The sequence below is a fragment of the Pteropus medius genome, unplaced genomic scaffold (genome assembly GCF_902729225.1).
Source record: "Pteropus medius unplaced genomic scaffold, Ma_sr-lr_union100, whole genome shotgun sequence".
NCBI classification, from domain to species: domain Eukaryota; kingdom Metazoa; phylum Chordata; class Mammalia; order Chiroptera; family Pteropodidae; genus Pteropus; species Pteropus medius.
In genome coordinates, this window is record NW_024352947.1 from 2,641,866 (window position 1) to 2,659,787 (window position 17,922).

General features: G+C 41.3%; 1 protein-coding gene across 4 annotated transcripts in view; it reads right to left on the reverse strand.

The window, feature by feature from the left end:
- Positions 1-17,582, reverse strand: part of B3GALNT2 (beta-1,3-N-acetylgalactosaminyltransferase 2) — a 44,498-nt gene extending 26,916 nt beyond the window's left edge. For 2 of the 4 annotated variants that reach the window (XM_039850361.1, XM_039850363.1), the window contains exons 1-4: positions 17,277-17,579; positions 8,543-8,690; positions 5,027-5,127; positions 874-1,067 (exon numbers count right to left, since the gene is read on the reverse strand). In XM_039850361.1, coding sequence (XP_039706295.1) covers positions 874-1,067; positions 5,027-5,127; positions 8,543-8,690; positions 17,277-17,367 — 534 coding nt within the window. In that variant the 5' untranslated portion in view covers positions 17,368-17,579. Of the gene's footprint in view, positions 1-873; positions 1,068-5,026; positions 5,128-8,542; positions 8,691-17,276 lie in introns of all 4 variants that reach the window. The other 2 variants (XM_039850362.1, XM_039850360.1) reach the window with 2 other exon arrangements.
- Positions 17,583-17,922: the final 340 nt, after the last annotated feature.

The window sequence follows — 17,922 nt, forward strand, 5'->3', positions numbered from 1 at the left end:
AGCCGATATCGGATGGAAACTTGGATATTCAGGAAGGAGTGACGAGCACCAGAAATGATGGAACTGGGGGCAAATGTGAAAGACTACTGTTGTCCAAATTACTTTAGTATCTATTTAGCTATTTAAAGCACAAATTATTCCATTGTACTGTGGAATGTGCAGTGTACTTGGATGTAGCGCATGTAACGACTAAAGCAGAAAAGACAGGAGGCGGTAGCTGGAATCGCACAGCTGCAAGCTCTTATGTTTTATATGGAGGGGCACAACGTTAACTTTATGAAGACTGAAAAGTCCAGGATTTATCATCTAATCCTTATGTCAGCCATACATACGAACAAAAAACGTGCAAAGAGATGTAGCTAAAAGGAAACAAATTAAAATGGAATTCTAAAAACATTCAATTAACCCGAAAGAAGGCTATACTACAGAGCGACAATAATCAAAACGGAAAACAGACACACAGACCAATGGAACACAACTGACGGTCCAGAAACAAACCCTCGTATACACGGGCAAATAAGTTTAGACAAAGGAGCCAAAATCATACAGTGGAGTAAGAAAAGCCTCTTCAATAAATGGTGCTGGGAAAACTGGAAAGCCACACGCAAAAGAATGAAACTAGACTGCTGTCACCACACACTAAAATTAACTCAAAATGGGAATTACGAATCTGATCCAACCCCTTCTTTTCTACATAGAGCACATTTATTCATCGGTATTCTTCCCCCAAACCACCATCGTAACATATTACACTATAATGCACCCAGTCGACAGGGAAGAAACGTGGTCTTCCAACCTATGATACGCTGATGGAAAAAGCCGATGTTCTTAAAACAGAAAAATGGGGAAAACCTTGCGCGAAGCAGTGCATACCTCCTGTTCCGCCTGATAGAGCTTGACCGTGATGTTCCTTTGGAAACCCACATCGCTGGCATCATGAAACACTCCAAGACTGGTAATAACGATCGGGTAGAGAACGCGGAAGCTCACACTGACGACGCGGTCCTCAGAGAGCCCTGATGAAGTGTCTTCAGAAAGACCGAACGCCTCGATTTCCTGATTCAAAACTAAGGAAGTAAGGAAAAAGGGAGTTTTACGTCATCAAATAGTCTTATTTTACTAGTATGAAGTAATGAAGTGGGCTCGATGGCAAAATCTAGATAATTGTTATATTATTCTTTCACAACGGCAGTAATTTTAAAATGTACTTCGGAAATATGGCTGCTTCTAAGAAAATAAACCAAACTTATTTGGAAATTTTTTAAAATAAATTTATTTATTTAAATTAGTTTCAAGTATACAGTATATTGGTTAGACATCTACAATGTTCGTAAAACAATCCCCCCCCAAATGCTCCCTCCCTCCCTCTGCCCTCCACTTACCCATCATATTAATGCTGACTGCATTCCCTCTGCCATGCTCCCCGTGCCCAACTATCTACTACTAATTTGTACTTCGTTAACTCTTCACCCCATTCTCCCAACCACCCCCTGCCTGTCACCAAATTGTCCACTATATTTGTGAGCCTGTTTCTGATTAGTTTGTTCTTTTTGTTCCTTAGATACCGCATATAAGTGAAATCATATGGTATCTGTCTGACTTATTTCACTCAGCATAATACCCTCTATGTCCATCCATGTCGTTGCGAATGGTAGGATTTCATTTTTTTTAATGGCTGAGTAATATTCCATTGTATATTATGAACCATAATTTCTTTATCCAATTGTCTGTTGATGGGCATTTGGGTTACTTCCATATCTCGGCTACTGTAAATTGTGCTGCCATGAATATTGGAGTGCAAGGATCTTTACAAAGTAAAGATACCCAGAAGTGCAACTGCTGGGTCAAATCCATTTTTAATTTTTTGAGAAACCTCCAGACTGTTTTCCATAGCAGCTGCACCAATTTGCAACCCCACCAACAATGTAAGAGGGTTCCCTTTTCTCCGCATCCTCGCCAACACTTGCTGTTTTTTGATTTACTGACGGCCATTCCGACAGGTGTGAGGTGATATCTCATTGTGGTTTTAATTTGCATTTCTCTGATGGTTAGCGACCTTGAGCATCTTTTCATATGTCTATTAGCCATTTTGGAGAAATATCTGTTCAGGCCTTCTGCCCATTTTTTAATCGGGCCGTTTTGTTTTTTTTGTTGTTGAGTTGTATAAATTCTTTATAAACTTTGGATATTAACTCCTTATCAGATGTATCAGTAGCGAATATCTTCTCCCAAACAGTAGGTTGTCTTTTTTGGAAATTTAAGAACAAACTTTTCAGCCATATTGAAGTAAAATATTTAATTTATTTAATTACCAGAACTACTTTAACAGATTTTTGCACACACGTGTGTACACTGTATACATAAACAGCACAGGGGAATATTAAATTCAAAGGCATCTATTAAGAAAAGTTGGATAAACAGGGATATTAAAAACAGTTGACTGCAGTCATAAATAATGAATAAATTTAGTCTTGTTCCGCAAATTCCAAAAATCCTACTTCTTGGGCAACTTAAAATACTTGAGATGTCAGGCACTCATCCCAGACAAGAGTAACTGAAAGCACTTCAAATGACACCGCAAAACCCTCGCTCGCCTGAGAAAATGAGAGCGCACCTGAGAGCGCACCTGACGGCACACGTCCCTGGCCGCCCTCTCTGTGCTGTGCCCCTCGCACTCACGCTTTCACAGCCACGCTGTGTGGCTGTGGTGCCATCTCCAGTTTACAGATTAAGAAGCTGAAGCCGGGAGACGTTAAGTCACTCAGCCAAGATCACAGACAGTGGCAGAGCCAGGAATCAAACCCAAGTTTAGTGACTTCAAATTCAGTGCCCTTTCCACTCCCCTGTAGCTGTCTAATCGAGGTCAAAAACGGTCCTTTTCAAATAATTTTTTCAATTACCATAATGACTCAGAATAGATTTCACAAAGCACTTAATATGGCTGAGAATCAGTCCACTTTGAGAAATAATATAAAAACCTATTTTAAAAGATCGTATCAAAGTTCTTTTATCTTTTCGAGCTATCGTTTTCCAACTCTGCTGGTCACACAACCCCATCAACTAAAAACATTTGTCCACGCTCATACTTATTTATAAAATATACACACGTATTACTGTCAATATAGTTAGCATTTATAACGATTACGTTTTGTTTTCAGATAAATAAAAATTGTTTTCTTCCTACACACCAGAGGATCATTTGGATCCCCGTCTTAAGAGTTCCTAGAATGCTATTTTACATTTAGTAGATGCTGATTAAAATGTGACTGAACAGCACTGACAGCTCCTACCCAATTGCATACATGAGCAGGAGGGGAAAAAAGGGGGATACAGATTTTGTTGTGAGCTGGGCAGGCGCTGGCAGGAGAGTCTAGACTCCAAATATACTGGAGACAACAGAAGTTTTTCTCTTTAATACATTCAGTAAATAAAAGAGATACAAAGTAGAAATACGTCTACCACAGGCAATAGGTTAAGTACATTATAACATATTACATATTTTCAAAACAAACATACCTTGAACTTCCTGAACACAGGAAATCCTGCTACTTTGATAACGCTATTAATCAAAACTTCTCCACATCCAGAGTATTATAATTAATGCTCATGATGACCTTAAGGTATTAAAATAAACCTTAATGCCATTTAAATCATCAAAAAGATAAAATTAGGTTCAATATAAATTTAGTTACACTTGTTTTAAAATTTGTAACTAGGTATTATATAAATGAAATTTTTCTATTAATGGAAAGCTCTACTCCTTTACTGTCAATGAACAGTAGCATTTTAATAAAAGTCAGGTTAATTTAAAGATGAGGTTTTTTAAAATTTGGTTTGGTTTTGGATTTCGAATGATTTGTTCTAGGCTACTCTTAAATCATCAGTAATACATTTTATTAGGTTCACGGTTATCTTGGGACTCCGGTGAAAATTAAAGGACCCCCTCCCCAAGAAAAACACAATTATTCACAAATTTTCACTTACAAAGTTAACTTAATTCATAGAAATCCTAAGTATGAAACCTCTCTGCTTTATAATACAGACCTGAAAATAGGGTCTAATTTATTTAACAAGCCAACTGAAACCCAACTTTATAAAAAGGCAGGTTCTTTAAAATGATATTCAGCAGCTACCATGTTCTAGGAACTATCCTGAATATTTTATATGTATCAATCTATTTCATCCTCATGTCAATCCCAATGAGGTAAGTACTCTTATCCTGTTTATGACGAAACTGAGGCTCAGAGGAGTAAATAAGTGATCCAAGGTCAGCCAGCTGGAAATCGGCAGAGCCCGGCCTGAAAGCCACGCCCTTAACCACCACCACCGCTGCTTAGAGAAGCGGGGTGTAATCACACAGGTTCGACAAATCTTAAAATACCAGAAGTCATCATCGGCACACTTAAAGAATTGGAAAAATTCAATATGCCTTAGAATCACAACTGAACACAATAAGAAATGCTACAAAATAACACAAGATGAGCGGTAACAGTTACCAACTCCCTAAAACGGTTCCGAGGTCACACCCAAGCTAATCACCACCACCTTCCTTCCTCCTCAGGACTCCTACAAGTTTTTAACTGTAAGGAATAAAAAAGTACTACTCGAGTTTTCAGTTTTTTTACTTTGTTTCCTTTGCAGAAGCTTAGGCAATAACTCTAAGAGAAAGCTGATTCACAGTATTTGTTATCAAGGCTATAAGAATTCAACAGGCTGGTGAAATCAGCAGTTTTCCAAAAGTTTGAAATTCAGTAATTGAGGATTTATCTCTGCATGAGGAATTTCCAGATACATCTGAATCATCCTGAAAAATATATCCTACTGGATCCTGAAATTACTATATAGCTATAAAGAATCTTCACAGATAACCAGAGTGAATAGTCAATCTGTCAAAAAGGATGAAAGACAAATTTTGACGAAAGCTTGATTTTCATCTGCTAAAAACAGATGCCATACTACTCGGCTTGGCCACTTTTCCTCACCACCAAACCTGTACACAGTAGTCACAGGCCGAGAAAGGACTCACCTGGATTCGTGATGTTGAGCAGTCTGCAGGAGTAAGGGTCTTCCCGGTCCTCCACAGGCACGTCGCAGCCACGAGCACCTATGATGAACTTGACCAGCACGCTGAGAGGGGGTGGCATGAACATCGGTTACTGATCTTCATCTCACACGTGCACGTTTCCTCACGCCCATCTCAGAGCTTTTACTTTGAGACACGGCATTTATTAGGATTCCCTCTAATTTTATTCTTCTCGTCTAGCAAAAAGGGGGAACAAGCAAACCCGAGGTGCTAACTACCAAGTGACTTACGTGTGAGCCCAGTGCTATGTAGAGTTAAACCAAGTGTGAACATGGCTGGCCTGGCTACCAGCAAATGCTCACACCACTTAAACGCAAACTGCAGTAAAGTCGGCTTCTCGCCCTCTCACTTAAAATCACATCTCCGTCTGCAATCACCTCTACCTGCTTTCTTCCGCTTCAGAAGGTGGTCCTTTTACTTAAGATTCGTCTTTCTACGTGAGAGCAGGTCCTCTCTTAGCCTTGCTTCACTGGTTACCTGTGACCTGTGGCTCCCTCCCTACATTTATAAATACGTAAGTCCTGTCATTAATTTCTACATACTACCTGTATACATAAGACATTATTAAATACCTGTGACACTGACAACTCGTGGTTTTATTACAAAGGTTTTTAATTAAAGTCCTTGAAATATATGTGGAGTCTGGCTCCCTCAGTGAAATGCAAAGACTTTAAAGTAAACCATAACCACAGAAATGCAAACACTTTCTTTTACTAATGCCCAACTAAGGCAGACTACCTTTCATAAACAATGAATATTTAGAATAAAAGTATAAACAGAAATAAATTTGCTAAATTACTGCAGATATTTACCAGTTTTTTTTAAGCCATCTTAAATACTCTTACTAGATCCACAAAATTACTGTGCTCCAAGAAGATGTTTTTGGCTAATACCTATTTTTATACAGATATTCCATCACTTTTATATAATAAATTGCCAAACTTATTAAATTTAAAGCAAGAATGCTATAATGGCAAATAAATTACTGGTGAATATCTGAATGCTAAATTAACTTTACACATTACATTTAGTTCTGAGTCATTCACTCAGTAATTGATAGGTGCCTCACTCCGTGCCAAGTTAGGTTCTAGGTTCTGGGAATACATCAACTAAAAAAAATTAAAGCCCCTATGCTCACAAAACATATTCTAGTGGGAAAAGACGATTTATAAACATACAACTAAATGTAATACATATGCTAATTGGTGGTAAATAGTGTAAAAGAAAATAAAGCCAAGTAAGGGAAGACAGAGAAGGAACGGGGTGCAGCGTTTAAGCAGGGGCTGCCTGCTGAAGTGACGTCTAAGCAGACGCCGGACGGAAGGGAGCGAGTGAGCCACGAGGCTACCCGGTGGGAAGAATGCTGAGGCAGGGGGACAGCAAGTGCCAAGGCCCTGCGGCAGGAGCACGCTTAGCGCATGAGGCACAGTCTAAGGTGGCCAAATGAAGGGGCAGGGGACGCAGATAAGGTCAAGGACCAGCAGAAAGCCTTCGTATCGCACTCTGAGCAAGGGAAGTCAAGGGACGGGTATGAGCAGAAAATCTACATCAGTAACCTTTCTTTAATATTGAGTTGACATTCAATATTATTTCATATTAGTTTCAGGCGTACAGCATGCTGATTAGACATAACTAACTAATCTTAGAAGAATCACTCTGGCTGCTGAATAGAAATAAAACACAGAAGGTCAAAGGTAGAAGCAGGAAATTCAGACCCGGAGGCTTCTGCAATAACCCAGGAGCGACGTAATGGGCCTAGGCCAGGACCGTGGTTCTGACAGCCGTGGTGAAGGTGGTGAGCGGTCGGATTCTAGAAATGACCTAAAGGCAGCCCCAAGAGGATATGCTGATGGACTGGACGTGGCACGTGCGAGAAAGAAGAACCGAGATAACACCGCATCGTGCATTTTTAAAACTTCCCACTTCCCCGATGCCTCGACTTGAGCGGGCTGGTCCCTGCACTAGGTCCTCTTCGTGCCCTCTCTTGACTGTGACCTAGTAACATTCAAATGCCCCAGTGGGACCCCCTCGTGCCTTCTGCTCGCACAGCTGATCCTTGAACGACGCACAGGGTTACGGGCGCTGACCGCCACGCAGCCAAATATCCACGTGTCACTTTTGATCCTCACAAAGCTTAATATTAATAGCTTACTGTTGACCAGAAGCCTTAATGATAACATAACACATTTGATTAACACATATTTTATGTTACATGATTATATACTGTATCATTACAATAAGGAAAACTAAGGAAAATATTAAGAAAATTGTAAGAGGAAATACATTTACAGTATTTATTTTTTAAAAAAATCTACGCATGGGCCTATGTTGTTCAAGGGCCACCTGTGTCCTCCACCACAAGCCCCAGTAACGGCACGTGCCCACGGCCCTCGCTCTCTCTCTCCAGGGCCCGTGAGTGTAACAGATCCTTTAGTTTCTATGTGTAATTTCTGTGGACGCGCTGGATTGTTCCTCAAAGACCCCACAAGGGGGGCTCGCCCCTCTCCCTTCACAACACAAACACCCAGGTTTGTGGCTGGCAGAGGAGTCATTATTCTGAGGCGGGAAAAGCTGCGCAGCAAGAGCAGGTTGGGAGGCGGTTCTGGCTGCAGCGACAAAGCTGCGGCCTCTCATTGCAGTGTAATAGGTTCAATTATCACTGCGATCATGAGCTAAAGAAACCTGTCTTTAAAAGAAATAAAAGCGCTATGAGTAAGATAGAAAATCTATAAATGTTCACTGCTGGTGACAAGGAAATTCACAACTGCGATTCGGTTGTACAGCTACTCAGCTACGACGTGACAGTTTAATACGATCGTGAGAGCGCCTTCTCTGCTTATCACCTGAGGGTCTTCACATGACGAGGCATCCGACCGTCCACTCTTCTCTCCCACTAACGCTTCCCTACGTAATCTTCAGAGGCTGGTCCAAGGCTAAGGCCTTGGGCTCCTAACCAGTAATCGACCCAACTAATGTCAACGTGACTGTGCTCCCGAAGCTCAGCCCTGGAAGGGTAGTCAGGAAGAAGAGCGTGGCGTGTCACACGCACTGCAGATCACACTGCTAAAAAAATCACTCAACGAAAAAAATCAACTGTGTCTCTGTGAAGTTAGTGAAAAGCGTATTTCAACACGAACACGTCTAAACCAATAACTATTCTGAACTCGAACCTTTTAAGAATTGTTATTCCAAATCAAAGCAAAAACAAACTAGGCATCTATAAAAACTAGGTAGGTATGTTAGGCATTGACTATATTCTCCATGACTACCTTTTGGCTTAAAACTTTGGTTAAATTTACTTTGGGGGCTCAACTACACGGAGGAAAAGCAAAATGAAATAGCCATTTCTCCCAGGAAGAGAGACCGCACGTCTAAATTAGCATGTCTGACTGCCCAAGAAGAGGTTTTACAGAACTCTTATTCAGTAAATCAGGCAATGTGCCAACTCAGAAAACCTACCGTCGACTTAGTGTTGGATGTTGTATTAAATGCTTCAGCCAGGTGCTTCTAATCACATTTCGAAGTTCACGGTTATTGCGGGCTGACAACACACCAACTACTACATCGTAATGGCTAGATTCCCACCGAGGAATTAAGGCCAATTGATCTAGAAATAAGCAACAACAGATTAGAGATGTCAATTACTAAGTTCAATATTTAACATAAAAATGTTTATTACAAAATAATATATTATGCTTGTGTACAGAAAATACAAATAAATACAAAAAAAATTTTTTTAAGCACCCATTATCCACAAGAACTACTACAACATTCTGGCGTAGAGTCTTTTTCTCTTGCACACACATGTAAGTATGCATGCTCACATAAGTATGTCAATTCTTCAAACAAACAAGATGTTTGTGACAAGAATCAGTTTGAAAAGGGCAATGTTGCCTAAAACATAGTGGGCACTGAGAGTCAATTAGGCCACAGTCAGAATCCTGGCTCTTTTACATTACATATAAAACTTACTTAATTTCTTGAGCATCAGTTTCCTTAACTACGAATGAGTATAATACTTTTTATACAGCTATTGTAAAAATTAAATGATAACGTGTATAAACGTCCTGGTCTGGTACCAGGAAAACAGTATGCATTTGATAGCAACTAAGAACAAAAATGTGATCTCAAAGGTGAAGTCCCACATTAGTATCAGTTATTAGGTTTGGGAGATGAAGCTGAAAGACTCCCATGCTAGAAAATACCAGAACCCTTATTAACGTCAATAAATCCTACAGCCAGCAAACCTTTTATCACTTGCTAAATACGCGAAAGAATGAAGGAGAAACAACATCTAGGATAAAAAAAAAAAAATCAAGTCGCAAGTCCCATGATAGCTCATTTTTTACTGTCATAAGGTCTCATGGGCAGGATTACATTTTAAAAATTTGTCCTGAGAAAGAAGACAGAAGGAAAGATATTTTGTCCCTGTTTCTGTCACCAGCTTCAAAGCTTGAGCGCCATGAGCTTATAAATAGCTCCGATGAGGGATCCATCTCATCTTTCTCCAATGGTGGGAACTGATCCAAAATGTTTCCATGAATAAATTATTGAAAGCCAGGGATCTTCACGGTGTTTTTGATATGCCATAGGATCTAGGTATTCGGTCAAAAGATCGCGAAAAGACACTGACATTTTTTTCAAATAATTAATTAAAATAATATCCGGGGACAGATTCTTCTAATAGGATAATTGAAGGACATTACATTGTAACAATATAGGAATACAGAAATTTCTGTATAGACCTTATTCTCAGCAGCAGATCTGTTTCTAAAAAGGTACTTCAATTCTAAATGGAAGAGATACTTGTTATTTCACCCAACCATGAATCTTGTACTAAAAAGAACTGTTCTTTGAAGGCAAAATTTATCTTTAATGTAAATCCAAATTTTCATGGATTAAGTTTAACGGGTCATATTTATTGCACATCTACTATGTGCTAAGCACTATGTACAGAGTATCATTTAATGCTCACGACCCTGTGAGGTAGGTAATTAGGCTCCTTATTAAACAAATGAAGAAACAAACACACAATTCAGTGACCTCACTTTAGTCAAACAGCTAGTAAATGGCTAGGCTCAAATTTAACCCCAGGTAATATAACTCCATTCTTCATTGCTATCCAGGGCCATAGCGATAAAGCTTAATGTAGCTCATCTGATTCGAAATTCTGATCTTTTATCTATAACACCAGTTAAATTGGTGAATTACTGAATAAGTGAATCACTGAAAGTGCTGACTAGCATTTTAATTTTTTTAACTTCATGGCCCAGGAACATTTTTTTCTGATATATATTTATCTACTACCCTATCTCTATATATAACTATACAATGAAAGTTGTACCTATTGCTGGAACTAACTAAATGAGCCCGAATTTGAATAATTTAAATGCTTATGTAATGCTTAGGTAAAATTCGTAATGATATCCCACAGTCCTACTTTTTCACAGAGAAATATTCATAGTAACCACATTTTAGCGACAGGAGTAAGGCAAATGTAGTAACCAGACGTATGTGACACTGATTCCACAGTCACCATGGTTCATAGTATCTGTAAGAAGTTATTTAAATCCCTTCCTAGTGCCTCAGTTCCCTAACCAGAGAAAACGATACCAAATCTTTAGTCTATTTCATGTCTTTTCAAAAGATTAAAAGCTGTAGAAAAGCAAATAATCTCATTTAACCTAAATGCCTCATTTATCTGACATCAGTAAACAAGACTGCTACACACGAGTAAAATTTCAAAATAACTGAAACATCCCTTTAAATGTAAATATTATCTTATTTTGATGGATAATAAAAATAAACCTTTTAGACATGAATATGAAACGTAATTTAGCCTTTCCTTGATGACAGAATCTTCATGAAAAATTTCTCAAATCTATCCTTTTCATCATTAATTTCAGTTCACACTTTTCTCTTTCACCTCGACCGTTACAAGGGAGTCCTAATACTTTCTCCCGACTTCTCAGATCACTCCATATCGAACAAGAGTTCTCCATAAATAAACACAAAGATAACCGTGTGGCACGAGAAAATCTCATGGATTATGGCGGAAAACTACTTTTTGATCTTACTCCACTTCTCTCTGCCACTGCCACCCCTCCCCGCTTCTAATCCATGTCTAAGCTGCTTCTGTGGAACAGCTTTACATGCATTTCTTTTTTTCCCACCCCCAAAGGAGACGTATATGGCAGATTTTGGCCTGTTAGAGAACTTCTGCTTCCAGATATACCGAAAAATAGATTTCTAAAGATTCAACCAAAAAACTTAGAATAAACGAATTCAGTAACGCTGCAGGATGCAAAATCATTTTTGTATATTGACAAAAATCAGTTGCATTTTATATACCAATAACGAACTATCAAAAAAGAAATTAAGAAAACATTCCTGTTTACAAATGCCTCAAAAAGAATAAAATACCTAGAAATAAATTTAACCAAGCAGGTGAAAGACTTGTAACCTGAAAACTGTAAGACACTGATGAAAGAAACTGAAGATACAAATAAATGGAAAGATATGCAGTGCTCATGGATTAGAAGAATGAATATTGTTAAAATGTCCATACTACCCAAAGTGACCTACAGATTCGACACAATCTCTACCAAAATTCCAATGGTATTTTTCGCAGAAATACAACCAACAATTCCAAAATCTGTATGGAACCACAAAAGACTCCAAATAACAAAAGCAATCTTGAGAAGGAAAAACTAAGTCAGAGGCATCACGTTTCCTGATTTCAAACTATATTATGAAGCTATAGTAATGAAAATAGTATGGCATTGGCATAAAACAGAGATCAATGGAACGGAATAGAGTTCAGGAATAAACCCACACATACACGGTTAATTAATTTACAACAAAGGAACCAAGAATACACAATAGGGAAAGGACAGTCTCCTCGATAAATGTTGGGAAAAATGGACAGCTAAATGCAAAAGAATCAAACTAGAACACTATCTTAAACACCATATAAGAACAAATACAAATGAATTAAAGACTTGAACGTTAAGACTTGAAACCATAAAATGCCTAGAAGAAAACAGAGGCGGTAAGCTCCTTCACACTGGTCTTGCTAATAATTTCCTGGATTTGACACCAAACACAAAGGCGACAAAAGTCAAAATAAACAAGTGGGCCTATATCAAAATAAAAAGCTTCTGCACATCAAAGGAAACCATCAACCAAATGAAAAGGCGACCTACTGAGTGGGAGAAAAGACGTGCAAATCACACACCTGATAAGGGCTTAATAAAGGGTTAATATCCAAAATACATAAAAACTCATACAGTTCAACGGTAAAAACAAACAAACAAACAAACAAACAAAAACCCAAACGATCCAATTGAAAAATGGGCAGAGGATCTGAATAGACATTTTCCCAAAAAGGAGATATAAATGGCCAACAGGAACATGAAAGATGCTCAACATCATTAATCATCAGGGAAATGCAAGTCAAAAACACAACGATATATCACTTCACACCTGCTAGAATGACTATTATCAAAAGACAAGAAATAACAAGTGTTGGAGAGGATGCAGAGAAAAGGAAAACCCTGTACACTGCTGGTGGGACTGCAAACTGGTGTATCCACTACTGAAAAGTCTGAGGAGTCCTCGAAAAATTAAAAATAAAACTACCTTCTGACCCAGCAACTGCACTCCTGGGTATTTATCCAAAGACAACACTAGTTCATAAAGATCTACGCACCGCCACGTTCACTGCAGCATTATTTACAACTGCCAAGACACGGAAACATCCTGTGTCTATCAACGGATAAATGGATAAAGAAAATGTTATATACACAAACAGAATGTATTCAGCCATAAAAAAGAAGGAAATCTTGCCATTTCCAACGACATGGATAGAACTTGAGGGCATCATGCTAAGTGAAATAAGTCAGAGAAAACCAAATACTGTATGAACTCGCTTATATGTAACATCTAAAAAGAAAGAAAGAAAAGGAAGAAAGAAAAAAGAAAAACCAGAACAAAACACTGATCTCAGAGAATAGACTGGTGGTTGCCAGAGGCAAGGGGTGGGGTGGGCAAAATGAGTGAAGGGGGTCAAAAGGTACAAACCTCCACTTATAAGATAAATAAGCTCTGGGGATATAATGTACAGAAAGGTGACTACAGTTAATAACACTGCACTATATATTTGAAAATTGCCAGGTCAGATCTTTAAAGTCCTCATCGCAAGAATTTGTAACTGTTTGGTGATGGATGTTAAATATATATATTGTGATTACTTTGCAATATATAATATTGAATCATGTTGTGCACCTGAAACTAATGTCAATTATATCTCAGTTTTAAAAAGGTTGCTTCTACCACATATCATCAATGTCAATCGGTCTGAGGAACTCGTGAGTAGTGTGTTACACAGTATAAAACGCAGAGTGGATGCTCGATAAATACCTGTGTAAGAAGCTCCAAGTTCCTACTTTCCCTTGCTAGGGCTTGGCTCTACCCTTTCCTTGCCCTCTGCTCCACGTTACAAGAACAGGATAGCTAGTCTGATGCTGGTCTCCCAAAACAGGAGGACAAGAAAGACTAAGAAGAAAATCTCTCTATCCATCAGCGTCACTTTATTAATAATGGAAAACTATACAGATGCACAAATAAGGGATTACTATCTATATGCTACTCTCAGCCATTAAAACTACATCGTAAACAAATCACTAAATATTGTTCTACATCATATTGCGATAAACAGACTATAAGAACTACGTACATACGGTAGGGTTCTATTCACATAAAGCAGAAGAGCAAGCAAATCTCTGCCATTAAAGACTAGGACAGCGGCTACCACTCTCGGCGACAACAGAAGGGAGCATGAAGGGAGCTTCTGGGGCATTGGCAGTTTTCTGGTCTTTAATTTGGGTGCCGATTAGTTGGGTATATTCGGTTTGTGAAAATGATATCAAGCTGCACATTTACATGCACCTTTCTGAATATTATACGTCAATAAAATTTTTAAGACTTATTTCCTCCCAAACATGCATTACATGTGCATTCGAAAACTGTCTTCGTATAGATCATTCTTTGCTGTTTTTTAAAAAATAATTTCAAACTTTTCTACAAAGAATGTTTTACTTTCATAAAAATTTAAATCATAAGGTCATTACAGAATATGAAAAGAATCTGTAAGTGACAAATTCATACTTTGCCAGTTTTATTCTTTTGATTCATTCCTTCGAATTACTGAACACCTCCTGTGTTCACTGTTCTAGATGGCAGATATATAGCAATAAACAAATATTCAGTGTCAAGAATTAAAACCGCACTCAAGCTCTCTGAGGCAACGGCCATTTCTCGTTTAATATGTAACATACCCCAAGAGTCTGACAACCTGCTGGCTCTGCACTGGGCGTGGGCATCCAAAAGTTCATTGCAGACTAAGGGAGACTGACTTTAGAACTGACTGTTTAAAATAAGCCCAAGGATTCTTAAAAAATAAGACCAAAATTGCCACCCTCACATGCATGCTCTCAGATGACATTTATCAAAGTAGGCAGAAATCTTGAAAATGAAGAAATTATAAAGTTCATCACAGATCTACTGGTAAGGACAATCGTCATACACACAACCAGCATGCCCTTGTCAATTTCAGATACGTCCCAACGGATCTCACCAACACAGGCATCAGCCACTATACTACTGTCCTAAGGTTCATGGAGTTTACTGTAAATCAGGCACTGTTCTGGGTGTTTTATTGAATCTTCGCAAAACCTTATGAGTCATCATTTTATAAACATGAAAACAAGCACAGACAAGATTAGCACACAGGGATGATTCTGGATGACCAGCCCCAGGCAAAATTTCAAAGCAAGCTCAATTTGTCTTTGGCCTCTACTTGCCCCATGTCTGTTTCGATTAGACTGAGCAGAGTCTACATATCTAGCACACCTTGAACCCTACGCATTTCTTGGACATGCTTCTTTCCAAAGACCCTAGAAAGAGAAGGCTTCTTTTATCACATTTTTCTAAATTAACTGTTAACAAATTTCATTGTCCTCATTACCCGCAAACGTGCTGGATTTCGCAAGAGACCTTCACCAGCAGCCCTCCCCTTGACTGTGCTTCAGCTGTTTAAAGTGAGTCACTATATTAGAAAAGTACCAGGTCAAACGTGACTCATTCCATTCAGGTCCCCCTGCTCAACTGTCACCTCTTTAGAGGCCTCCCCTGGCCTATTTAAAACAGCAGCACCTCACTCTCATGCTCTTACATGGCTTTATTTTTGTCGCCAAACTTATCGCTATGTCCTAGGATATTCAATATTCAGTAATGATTTCCTGTGTTGTCTTCCTTTCTAAATCGTAAACTGTATGAAGGCAGAGACTTTATCTTGATTCTGCTTAATTCCACACCTACAACAGGACAGAGTAGGCTCTCATGTATTTGCTGAATCAACTGCAAGTCAGAGGGCCTTCTTTAATATTCAGGGAAGGTAAATCTCCTTTTCAAAAAATACTGCCGCGACTTAATGAGACTGGAGAAAGACAAAGAGGCAGGAGAGAAAAGAGAAAAGCAAATCTTACGATATTTTCAAGGGATGAACACTTAAGAAAATCTTGGGTTCTTTCTTTCTTAGTTGAGGCTTAAGGTATAAAGGCTGAAATGTAAAAATGCCCAAATGTTTTAGTTTAAACATGGTGACAACGCAACGAGGGAAGGGAGCTGGGGGTTACTTTAGTAATAGAGACGCTTCTACTGCTTTTAGTTTTGACAGTATCGAAAGCGAAAAAGGAAAGTTAGGACTGTAAGGTTTTTTAGGTTAAAATGCTCTTATCTAATTAGATGCACAATGCCACCAAACGCCAAAGTTAACTTATATAACTAGTACCGATTCCTCCCCTTCAGCCCTGTCCCTTTTCATGACCTACCTCCTAGGTTCCGGTAAATCTAACCAAGTCTAACCAGATGGCAGGTGAGGAGATCATGCAAACACTAAGGCAGTGGGACAGACTTATCTCAAACTGAGAAAATATCTGGCAGACCCGAGTGGTAGCTTGTAGGCAGGGTTTTTGCTTGTTTACAGAACCTGAAAGACTGTGAAGGTCACAAATACCCTAAGGACGCTCTGCAAGTAAATTCCAGTGGAGCTCACTCGTCATGCAAGAAAAGAAAACCTGTAAAACCCAAACCCAGCAAATGTTACAAAGCATTTTATGTAAATGGCAGCCTCTCCTGAACCCACTTTACAAAAGCCCAAAAAAACCCTCATCTGTAACATTGTATTTTCATTACACCATTTAAATAGTATTTTAATTCTATTCAAGTGACACGAATAGCCTTTCCAAAGAGCTTGTGGTTTGTCTAATAAAGATTTTAGTGCATTGTTCCCAGAATAAAGAACTCCGCGTATACCAATGAGAACGCTTTGAGGGCTGCCGAATTCGTCTCTCCACTTTCTCCTTAAAAGGCACAGACCCATCTCGGAACTGCAAATATTCAATTCTAATCTTAAAAACTTCTGGATCAGAAAAACAGCTGTTGTGGACAGACGTGGTAAGAAAAAAAAAAAAATCCCCACATAGTTACGCAAAAGGACGATTACCTCATTTGAAAAGAGCCTTCTAGGGCAAGCCCCTCAAAAAGGAAACAAGAAAAATAGGGAAACCTTAAGTAGGGGTGAGGGTAACACACACCCCCGCCGGCCCCCGCCACGGGCACCGGGAAGCGCACGAGCTCGACCCCACCGGAGCGTTCGGGCCGCACGGTCACGAGCGTCGGGCGGCGGGTCCGGCGCGCGTGCTCGGTCAGCGCCGCGCAGGCCAGACTCGCAGGGCCGACCCCACGCGTCGCCGCGCGCGGTTTCGCGTCCAGACCTGTTTAACCGACTTACAGACTACGAAGGGGCATTTCCCCGAAGCGGCTACTCCCTAAGAGCAAAGCCCAGCCCCCTTCCACCGACAGGGCCCACGGCGCCGAGAGCTCGGAGCCCTGACCCAACGAGACCCCACAGGCTGGAGAGGGAGGAAGCGACCTGGTGGCCCGAACCGCGGGCGGCTGAGGGGCACGCGGGGTCCCGCTCGCAGGCGCGCGGGCGAGTCCGGCCCAGCCCCGGGCGGCCGGAACGGGCTCGGGGCCACCCGGGAAAGCCGGGGGACGAGCAGCGGCGGGACGCGCCGAGGGAGCGCCCCCCGGACCCCCGCTCCCGCGGCCCGCCCGGCCCCCGGCTCACCTGCGGGGGCGGCCGCGGAGCGCAGCCGCAGCCAGAGGTGCAGCGCGGCCCCGAGCACGCACGGGCACAGCAGCACCAGCCAGTTTCGCATTGGCCGCCCCCGCCGGCCCCGCCTCGCGCCCCCGCCGCGCGCCGGGTTCTCCCGCGTCCCGGCGGAGGGGAGGGGGCCTGCAAGTGGGGCGGCCGAGGGGCGGTGGCCGACGCCCTCTGGACCACTCCGGTCGCGCCCGCTGCCGTCCAGGCTCCTCGCGGTTCCCGGCCCCGCGGCTCCGGTACCTCAGACCGCGAGCGGCGGCGGCTCGGAGGCCGGAGCCCCGCCCCTCCGCGGGCCTTCCCCGGCCCCGCCCACCTTTTCTCTCACTCGCCCCGCCCCTTCTCCTGCGTCCCCGCCCGCGTCCGCCGGCCAGCCGGGAGCTGAAGTCCGGCTCCGGGCCCTGTCGAGGGGCACACCAGTGACGCCGAGGCGCATAAACTACATTTCCCAGAACCCCAAGCACTCGCGTCCCTCGGCGGGAGTAGAGGCGAAGCGCGAGGCCCCACACCGAGCATGCGCTGTCTTCTGGCCCCGGCAGCGGGAGGGGGGTGGGGTGCCAGCGGGCACGGCGCTAGGAGGCGGCCCCAGCTGCGCGGGTTAGTACAGCTGAGG